At 44.0% G+C, this 11,152-nt stretch overlaps 1 protein-coding gene across 1 annotated transcript; it reads right to left on the bottom strand.

Annotated features, from left to right (window-relative positions):
• Positions 1 to 3,791: 3,791 nt before the first annotated feature.
• PRDX1 (peroxiredoxin 1) lies at positions 3,792 to 10,923 on the bottom strand. Its single transcript, XM_057390574.1, has 6 exons — positions 10,843 to 10,923; positions 7,985 to 8,101; positions 7,017 to 7,170; positions 6,638 to 6,760; positions 5,707 to 5,837; positions 3,792 to 4,170 (listed from the first exon to the last, which is right to left on the bottom strand). The coding sequence occupies exons 2-6, from the start codon at positions 8,088 to 8,090 to the stop codon at positions 4,085 to 4,087; spliced, it is 600 nt and encodes a 199-aa protein (XP_057246557.1). The 5' UTR covers positions 8,091 to 8,101; positions 10,843 to 10,923; the 3' UTR covers positions 3,792 to 4,084.
• Between the last annotated feature and the right edge of the window lie 229 nt (positions 10,924 to 11,152).

Below are 11,152 nucleotides of genomic sequence, written 5' to 3'. Positions count from 1 at the left end.
AAGAAAATAGTTCTTTCAAAAATTAGTAACTTTTAATACTTATCTTCAAAACTACTGAGAAACTTGCTTTATAATAAAATGCTAATTCTTTAAGTATTACTAGGCATCTTTTCTCGTAAGTATCTAAATAMAAATACACAGTTTTTAATTTTGAAATAACAAACTCATAGAAGTTGTACAAAATCTAGTGAAGGTTGGGTTCTGTACTATGAATATTGAACATCACATTCTATGTATGCTATGATAAACATAAATAGTTTATGTCTGATGCACAGCTTGGTGTGATACATATCTAAAATATCCTATTGCTCTTACACAAATACTATTATTTGAAAACTTAATTACAAATATCTGTCACAGGACAGGGACATGAGGGAATAAACTTTTTTAATTTTAGATGATGAGAACACAATGCGTGTGTACCGGGTTTGTGGGGCAAAGTTTGACAGCGGGGGGGTCACAGGGGTGGCTTCTGTGGGAAGCTCCCTGAAGCTTCCACCATTCCCAAGGGAGCCAATGCCAGCTCTGGGATAACAGAGTTAAAAATGGGGAGAAAACTGCAACAGCCTCACCACAACAGAGAGGAGTGGGAGAATGTGAGAGRAACAGCTGTGCAGGCACCAAGGTCAGTGAAGGAGGGGGAGGAGGTRCTCCAGAGCACAGATTCCCCTGCAGCCTCATTATTTCTCATTATCCTACTCAGATTTGATTGGTGTAATGAATGGAGCCGATGTCCCAAGTCTGTTTTGCCTGAGAGAGTAACTGGTGAATGATCTCTCCCTGTCCTTGACCCACAAGCTTCCCACTCTATTTTCTCTCCCCTCTCCAGCTGAGGAGCGGATACATAAATCCCCAGGAATCACATCAATCAGCTACAAATTATGAGATTTAGGGAAGAGACACCGCAAGATGTATTTCAGTCTCCCTTCATCTGACTATTCTAAATTATTCTAAAGAAATGAATGAATAAATAAATTTATAATAAGCACCCAAACTAGAGAAACAGATGTGCAGTCACTCACATATTTTTAAAAAAGGCAAATGCCACATCCATTCTTTCTGATTTACATCTTCAGGGAAAATCCCACTAAGCAGCTCTCTGTCTTGTCACCAAACCCAGGAACTGCTAGGGGGTTTTTACCTCACTGAGAAATATGGCACCTGTTGATTGTGAAAGCAAAAGCAATTCATAATTGTAAKGAAAATACAATATGCATCTTGGTGCATGAAAAAACCCCTCTCAATAAATGAGGATTGTAGTTATTTGAATATCAAAAATTGTATCAGTCTAAGATGCCATGATTCAAGAGTGGCATCAAAGCCCCAGGACACTTTTTGGAGATTCCAGGCTACATCTGAATCAAGACAAATTTTAAACAAAGAAATAAACTTAGACTCTTCTTGGTTCAAAGAAGTTTTGTGTTACCCATTTTTTGTGTGTTATGCTCTTGGAAATATTAGTAATGCAAACAAGAAAATGACAGCATGGCAAACCTTCCCATGAATGACTCACGTGATTGAAGAATATAAAAACAAATTGTTTAATTGCATTGATTCCCACTGTCAATCATTTGATGCAAGCATGTAACACAGTCCCTAATCCACAGGGATTTTGTTTCTTGGTCCTTTCCAYCTTCCAGTGTCAGCACTCACCTGTGACTGTGATGTTTAAGCAGCTGCAGTTTGTAGCCTCCCAGTGTGGGAGCTCAAGTTGGGCAGCAGATACAGGAAATYACAGCACACGAAGGAAATTCCTCACACCAGAGGAGCGGGATGAAAAGTGAAGACAAGGGGTGTTTCTACAGGACACTCCCATGCCCMGATGTCCCATCAGGGCAGCTCCAACCTCTCCTCTCAACAGGAGCCACAGCAGGACATGGCAGCTACTGAGGTTGGAACCACCTTCAGATCCTCATCTTCCTCCCAGAGCCTGGGATGGGCACAGAAAGATTCCCTTTTGGGAGAGATGTGCCAGAGCAGAACGTGAGAGAGCCCCTTTATCCTCTGTGCTCAGGGGTAGGTGACAGAGCAGCTACAAAATCACTCTGTACCACTGCCTAAAAGGGGTGTAAGTGAGGTGAGTTCAGCCTCTTCTCCCAGGTAACAGGCACTGAGACAAGAGGAAATGGCCTCAAGYTGCACCAGGGTAGGTTTGGATTAGATACTGGGAAAAAAAAGGTCTTCACTGAGAGGGTGGTTGGGCATTGAAACAGGCTGCYCAGGGAAGTGGTACAATTGTCATCCAGGAAATTTTAAAAAACCTATATAGATGTGACACCTGGGGATWATTTAGTTTAGCCAGAGAGCATGGCAGTGCTGCAGTAACAGTTGATCTTAAGAGGTCTTTTCCCACATCAATGGTTCTATGATGTGATGGCTCAGTGGAATCATGTGTGGCTTTACATCTGAATAAGGGCAGAAATCACTGGAGTCACATCATCAGGTTAAAGATCCATTCCACAGGACTAGGCCATGCTCCAACAACTGCTGTAATCAATTTCACATTTCAAGGCCAATATAACAACTAAAGTAAATTTCACATTAGCCTTAGCCCTAGTTTTACTTGTTTTTACTTGGTAGAAAAGAAAGTTGGGTAACTTCAGTCATACTGATTTAAATTCCTTTTACTTTGAACCCCATATAAATGCTCCTGCTACTTATCAATTCCTTCCTGGAAAGTTGGCCTCATTTGTTATCTTGAGACTTTGGAACTGTCAACTTTGTTTTTAATTAAGCAAAAGCGATCCAGCTAAACATTCACATATCTTCATGGGGATGAACTGTTTTAGTAGTTATTGAAGTATGGGTATTAAGGCTTCTGCAACATTTTATTTGCAGGTGTACAAAACAAGTTTAGTATTCAAGSCACACAACTTTCACTTCTGACTGGCAAAGCAGCCCTGGGCCTCACCTTTGCTGTCTCTAACTTTAAGCAGGACACAACTTGTTTACAACTTRAGCTGAAGATGTTTACAAGGTCCAGGAAGAGTTTAATCTTTACAGGYGCATGAAGATCACAGGGCTCTAACTCCCTCACATTGTTGGGCAAGAGCTCATGACCCAAAGCCTCTGCTCTGAAGTTCAGCACCAYCACAAGCCACCTTGAACTATGAAGGTACACACAGTCACACAGCTTTGGTGTAACTTAAGGCCAGTCATGTGCTCTGAGTTTTACATAAYCACCTGAAATACAAAGATTAAAGACAAGGCTGAGCACACCTGAGCACCAGATTTTATAAATGCCACCCTTTTGATCTAAATCATATGACTGCAAGCTAATGTTATTACCCCCTTGACATGTAGTGGGAAAGACTGGGGATGAATGTTGTATATTCAAGGAAGTTTGCTTCCCAGAAAGCCCAGTATTCCACTCTCATAGAGACAGCATTCAAATTCCATATTGGATTCCCACAAATTTAGCATTAACAATCAGTTTTGACTAAAGTAGATGCCAGAACGAGCAAGCTGACACAGTGCATGAAAAGGTGCCCCACCTCTGTCAGTCACATTATGGTCCAAGCMATTCTACAGTGCCCAGAGCTTAAAGCTGACAGCCTGAAAATCAAACCATGCTCCTCTACCTGGCAGCCAAGTCATGAAGACTGTGAGGAGTACTTTATTACTTCAACATGAAAACCACGTCTTTTCCTTGCCCTTCTACTGGAGCTGAGGTAAAAGGCTTTTAGGACTCGRGATGTCTGCAGAGAGCCCAGCAGAGAAAGCTTTCAGAAATGCAGCTTGCACTGCTCCCAGGTCTCCTGATGAGTACACACAAGAACAGCAGACTGTGCTCTTTTCACAAGTTTAATAGAGTTACAAAAGGATACCACTGCTCTATGTAACACATGGCTAACCACAGACACGGCATTGTCACTACAGCCAACAGGGCTTGATGTACAGATACTGATCGTTAGGATTTGCTATGAAGGTACTGTCAACAGGACAAACTTTCCTTCAAGTAAAAAAGTTACTGTTTAGAACTATAACATGATCCCTTGACTCAGATGCAATGACTTAATCAAAGTTCAGTAACTGATGTTTGCTCTTTATGTAAGGCATACTAGTTTCCTCTCAGGCTGAATGTTTATTTCTGCTTGGCGAAATACTCTTTACTTTTCTGAACATCAGGCTTGATTGTGTCACTCCCAGGCTTCCAGCCAGCTGGGCACACTGAAATGATAAGAATGTTTAAGTCTTACCAGCTGCTCCTGCAGAACATGTTTTACACAACATTAAAGCAAAGTAGCAACTCAGAACATGCACAGATCTTTGCAACGTATACACAGCGTCACATTACATGCTCAGTTGATTTTACTTGTTTCTATTTGTTTACTGGGACCTGAGTAAGCCCAGTAAATGAATAGTAACACCCAAGGAATCAGGTGACTGCCCAGGAAAGGTGGGTCCTTTACATAAGCACTTCTCCCRGCCCCACTTAAAAGCTGCTGGGAAGTTTGACAGCACAAGTAACACCAACTCCTGCAGCCCAGGTCAGAAAYACTCTAACACCAGAGCATGCTAATCTCCTTGGATCCAGCCAAGTCTGTATTCCCCTTATCTTTAATCCACCCTGGTCGCACTCTGCAGTTGAATGGAGCAGGGGAAAAAGCRTTAAACTGTCACTGGTTCCCCTACACAGCTATCAAAAAGCCACCCTGATGCAGAGGTTGAACAGTCTCAAACTTGCAGCAGCTCCTGAGTAGAACTTTTTGGGTAATGTTCCTTGTGTACAGTCATGGAATGCTGAACACTTGGTATGCTCAGCTTCTAAATGTTGCTACATCTCACTCTGGTCTACCCTGGCTCAGATGTGACTGCAGTCCTAAAGCTCTAAAGGAAAACCTTTTGCCAGGTTTTGGCTACTCCAAGGCACAGTAAACCCCAAAAGGCTTCATTTGCATGACATGTGACTGCTCCATCATCACATGTTTGGGATGGCTCCTCACATTACTTATGTTCATATGCCACAGTCATGAGAGCAGATTATTTTAATAAAACCTGCCACTTATTTACCACTTCTGAAGCCCATTACGTATGATCAGCAGCAACAAATGTCATTAGTTAATGCAACTGAAGACTGCTAACACCAGCATAGCAATTCTGAGTTTCCATAATTTGGTTTTAACTTTTCATCTACAGCGCTTTTTTTCTCCCCTTTCATTCCTGCAGAAAAGCTGCCAGACTCAACCACCTTATTACTCCTGAACTATGGACATAGAGACTCTCATTCATTTTCCCCTCATTTTATATTGACAGAAAGACCAGCACACTTTCTGGGAAGTTAAGCACTTTGTCTAACAGGCTGCCTAAAATACCATATTAGTACTGATGGTCTCAACCTACCAAATCTGAGAGCAGAATCTATACAACACCTACCCTTGCATGTTGTTAATTTCTGTCTCAAGTATTTTCTGTGTCTAACTGAAGGACAACTGCTGTGTGCTGGACAAGATGTCCATCACCAAACTGATTTAAGTGAAATCTCAACATGAGCAAGTACTCAATGGACAATTAAYTGGAATAGGATAAAGCTTTATGGTGTCCTTCAATGAGCAGATTTACAGAACCAGCTGCATTTCAATAGGCACAATTACCTGCTGTGCACAGACTGATATATGCACTGACTACCTTCCAGTAACACTTGATTTAACCTGCCTGAATAATACTGTTCTTTAGAGAAAACATTAAATTAAAAAGCACTCTTACCTTCTCCATGTTTGTCTGTAAACTGGAAGGCCTGGACAAGTCTGAGGGTTTCATCCACAGAACGGCCAACAGGAAGATCATTGATYGTAATCTGCCTCAAGATCCCCTTGTCATCAATTATGAACAGACCCCTAAAAAGAAATAAAAAACAGTCCTGAAGTTAAACACAACTTTTGAAAGGATGATTAGACTGACCTGAGTTTCAAAAACTCAAGTTCAGTATTTAATCATGGCAATGGCATTAAAGAGAAAAAGACCTTTGGTGTGTGCACAGGTATGAAACAGTAGCAGCTGAAAGCCCAACATTCAGCAGGAACTAGGAGGGACAGGAGGCAAGTCAAAACACTGATACAGGAGGAAAATGCTTCCTATTTAGGGGAAGTGCTTCCTATTTAGGTAAAGTACTAGCAAGGAAAAAAAAAAGAAGAGAAACTAAAGGGAAAAGCAAATTAAAGGAGAGGCATTCTCACATTAAAAAAACATCACTACACACTATTCTCAAAAAAGACAACACCAACAGCTCATCAGTCCTCCAACACCAGGTTAAGAGTTAGCAGAAATTCAGYTCCCCTGGCAACTTTTATGAACAGTTGACTAAAGACTTGGGGTGCAATTAATCTGTACTTTGATCACTAAATACCTGTAATACTTKCATGATTATGTATTACCAATGTTTGCATTTCCCATGTCTGCAGCTCACCTGCATGGGACTCCTGCACTGTGCAGGAGGCAATCAAAGCAGAACTTATCTAACTTTAAAGAACCACRGAGAACCAAGGAGCATCTCCCTYTGCAGGAGTGTTTGAAAGCTTGCACAAGTTTACACCCAGAACAGCTGCAGGTGTTGAAGGGTACACAAGCTCTGTGTTCATCTCACACATCCATGTATTGCACCATAACTTTATCAGCTCATTTACCTCYGGCACATTACCTGTATGCAATACCTTCATCCTCCTTCAGCACTCCATACTCTTTGGCAATGGCACGTTTTGTGTCAGAAACCAGGGGGATTTTCATAGTGCCCAAACCMCCTTGTTTCTTAGGAGTGTTGATCCTAAAATAAAGAAATTTACATGTCAAAAATACGTGTGTGAAGGATAAAGGTACAAGAGAAGCTGACCCTCCTGCAATATGATGCTCAGTCTGCCATGAAGGCAACACAAGAACTGGTGACCAGTATGTTCAGTTCTGTTCAGAAGCACTGGCACTACCAATACTTCCCAAGTGCYTTTGGATTCMCTCAGGATTCMGYTCCTGCAAGAACTGAKGCTGGGCAGAACAGTCTTTTGGGTTAAAAGGCTGATTCTTACCAGGCAAGGTGACAGAAGTGAGAGTCAACAGAAGCTCCAATTACTTCACAGTTGATTTTCTTGAATTCATCAGCTCTGTCACTGTAGGCAATGATTTCAGTTGGACAGACAAAAGTGAAGTCCAGGGGGTAGAAGAAGAACACAACATATTTTCCTAGAAAAGCAGTAAAACTAGTTAATCTTAGTTTTTAAAAACAAACAAACAAACCCCACCAAAACACCAGAATGTAAGCAAGCTACCTTAAAAGTCTACCCAACTGGAACCTCCAAAACCAGACTGTCACATTTAACAGGGAATGCCTGTCTGCTGTGTCTGCTCCCATAGGCCTGCCCTGAGTACACCCCTGGCAGTGCTACACCAAAAGGCCCCGTGGCTGACCCCTAACAGAGAAATAACACAGGTCTGAAAGCCAAGGAGACATTTTAAGTGAGCAGGTGAGTAGTTTACACCTACTCATCACCCTTATGCAGCCTGCAGCATCATTAGAAATGTATTTCTAAAGCCATCAACATGAGCACTTGATTACTTCAGGCTTTCCCTTAGCTTTCAGTTAATTTTTTTTTTTTGGCAAAGTAAACATATTGCCAGCACCCTAGAGAAAGGAACTCTGTTGGTTAGATGAATGAATTTACTTTCCATTGACAAARATGGGAGAGAAGATCTTGCTGTTCCGCTGTCTGTAGATGTTACAGCAGTCTCAGTATGCTACACAGGGCAATGAGCCTGATGCAAGATAACAGTTYGGAGGAGTKTTATGTTCATTAGCAACAGTTACCCTCTCTGGGACATTCAGTCAGGCAGCTGACAGTTTCCTAAGCAAAATCCAGCCACCACTGCACATGTCCTGATCGTCAGTCCACTGCCAAGTGGTCACTATTGTTTGAAAACCAAACCAAGATGTATCTTCAGATATCCTCCACTCCATCCTGTGGCCAAACTGTCTAAGTAGAGAAGCACATGAACTCACCTTTGTAGTCAGAGAGTTTGATGTCTTTGAACTGTCCATCCGGCATTACAGCCGTGGCAGTAAAGTCAGGGGCTGGTTTCCCAATGAAAGCCTTTCCTGAAGACATCTTGATTTAACCTAGACAGGAATTAACACCAATATAGTTTAGACAGCAGTGCATTTGCACCTGGAAGCAAGGATTTACTCAAAGCATCTCATCAATCTGGACTGAATACCAAAGAGAGTTTATCCGCACCTGATCTTGCAACAAGGCTTAAATGAGTTAAATGAGTTTTGTCACCTGGGTAGTTGAGCCACTATCGAGATTAGCAGCACTTCAAAATGTATGGCTCATGGCCTCCTAACGATACAGTAATGGTTCTCTAACCAGTTACAGCTCAGAGTCTGGGAAAGGGCTAGCCTAGAGCTTCAGTTAYACTCAGAAAACCATCCCACTCCACTCGATGGAGTAGAAGTCTTTGTTTATAGTTCTTTCAATGAGAAGAACCTTGTTCATTTTTACAACGGAATTTAAGACATGATCTTCCTGTTGATTACGAAAGAAAATAACTTCTGTTAGTCCCCAGGGAACTGTGCTCTGCATAACTACACTTTAACCTTTTGAACAATTCAATCATTTTATTTGCAACCAGAAAGACTCGTGGTATACATGGAAATMATATTCTCTGTTAATTAAAATTTCACCAAGTCTTAAATCAGTACAGCCAGGTTGTTTTCCCTCTAAGTCTGTTGAAAAATAATAAAAGGGTACACAAGGACAAGAGAACTCCACTTCTGGCTGTCTGCTCCATAAAGCTCGTCATCCACAACATGCCTTGTGTAGCATTTTTGCTCAGTCTGGAAATGCAGTAAAACACTTCMGACTTCCAGAGCATATTCGTTCAAATAGGCAACTCTATAAACCTAATTTCTGCAGATCACTAAATATTCTTAAGAGTCATTTCACTTCATTCTACACGCTGCAGCACTGCYTGCCTCAGAGATAAACGCCTCAAGGTTAGCATGAATCTCATGTTGCTAAGGAAAGCCAAGAGCCAAGGATTGTTCCAAGTTGTGCCTGCAAGGCACTGAGCCCATTCTAAAAAAGGTTGAGAGCACCTCATTTCTTGGCTCCATCCCCCTTGCCAGCCACTTTTTTTTCCTGGAGAACCAGCCCACAAGTCAAACATTTAGCTTTGAACCCACAAAGCCCTTTTAGCAACGGTTTTGCTTTTGAAAGTTTCTCTTGCACACCCTGTCAGTAATAATCCACCTCTCAGTTTTCATTTTGAGCGGTGCCCACACACTCAGCATTTCTAACTGCCTTGTGCAACAAAGACACATGTTCATCCAGGGGTTTAGTCTTCTAAACTGGGAGAAAGTTGGTGGCCAGGACTAGACAGCATTTGTAGGATGCATCGAAGCAGCCTGGCAGAGGACATCGAGAATCCTCCACCCACAAACACAGGGGTGGTTCTCAAAGCACAGATCTGCGAGAGGGACAGAGGAACAGCCACTGCACAGTATTTATTTGAGATGCCTCCAGCTAGCGGCTTTTATCATATAAGCAAGAGCTGCTCGGCCTGGAGTGCATGACCCCACATTTTTATCAYTGAATTACATTCTTTTCTGTTATCCAAGCTCAAGGTCATCTTTTTGCTCAGTACTATACCAGTCCCTCTATATTTGTTCCATCAGCAGTTGTCTGGAGTATTTCACTAGGCATTCAAGGTCAGACACCTTTTTGATATTTCCCTTCTCTAAACTAYAACTTATTGTCCCTTTCTTAAGTAACATTAAAATCGCTTAATATTGGCAGGACATCTTGGTTGCTTCGCACTGCAAGAGAACCGTGAGCTTTCCTCAGAGCACCTACAGCAACCTGCCAACCCTTCTGCTTTTCCGTGCGGGGTCAGCACGTGTTTTGTTCGGATTTTTAGCCACAGCATTTCCTAACCCGCAGGGAGGAGACCACAGAATCATTGTTACTTCCTTTCATTCTGGAGGAAAGCAGAATGAGCACCGTAAATCAAGCACACTCGAGTCCGGCCAGAGTGTCTTTGTTGCTCATACACGCAGACGGCCTCAATTATCTCCAAACTGCAATTATAATAAGCCAGGCCTACTCTCTTGAACGAGCAATTTCATACCTTTAGGGTGCCCTGAACAAAAGCGAAAGGCCGTTTCAAAACGCACCACCAGCCTCCCACTCTGCCCCCTCCAGACTGTCACAAAAACGCGGTCAGGCTCCGCAGCCGCGGTCGGGGAGCGGTACCGAACCGCGGGGAACGAGAACGGACCGCGGCACGCGTGGAGCACAAGGGGCTCCGAGGCGCCCTTAGAGCTTTCCCCCGCGCCCAGCCGCCGCTACACTGCTCTGGGACACGGGCACCCGCCCCCTGCACGCCCCCGAGCCGCACCCCGCACTCGAACTTGTTTCTTTTGTCAGGCTTAGAAGCGAGATTCGCTTCTCGGGGGAAGGGGCGCTCGGCTCCCGGCAGGCGCCCTGCGCGCTCCCCCCGCGGGCCCTCCCCGCGGCTCCTCCCCGCGCTGCGCTGATAAAGGCCGGAGCGCTGGAAGGCCTTATCTGCCCCCTCTCCCCGCCAAAAAGAACAACCAAAAACGAGGGGAAAGGGAGCACAGGAAGGAGGCGACAGCCGCAGCAGCGCGATCCTCGGGGAGCGGGACGCGGGAAACAAGGGCTCGCCCTGCGCGACTCGTTCAAGGGCGCATCTGCGCAGAGGGGGAAGGGGAAAGCGAACAAAAAAAAAACAACCCCGAAACAGCAACAAAGAAAACACTGAATAAAATAAAATTAAAAAAAAAAAAAAAAAGCACTGTGCAAAGCCCCCATTGACCCCGCGGCCCCGCACACTCACTCGGAGCACCGGTCCCGCACACACAGCCGCAGCAGTAACTCGAGCCGGACTGCCGCAGCCCCGCCGCGCCGCCCCCTTTATAGCAGCGCGGATCTCGCGAGCGGACGGGAGGGGAGGGGAGGTGGCAGCCCTGCAAGGGCAGCATGACTTGGCAGATCTGCGGCCAGAGCTGGCAGTGAATGTGCATCGCTCTCTGGAGAGGGTACCGTCCCGGGAGGTGCTGTGGAAATACCCAATGCCACGGTTATAAACCGTGCGCTTGATGCAAGAAGCGAATGCTTTTTTAGTGCATTCGTTGACGGAGCTATGA

Source organism: Malurus melanocephalus, unplaced genomic scaffold (assembly GCF_030028575.1).
Source record: "Malurus melanocephalus ecotype Western Australia unplaced genomic scaffold, MMel_1.1 scaffold_28, whole genome shotgun sequence".
NCBI lineage: Eukaryota > Metazoa > Chordata > Aves > Passeriformes > Maluridae > Malurus > Malurus melanocephalus.
This window is presented reverse-complemented; position numbering and strand designations above follow the sequence as displayed.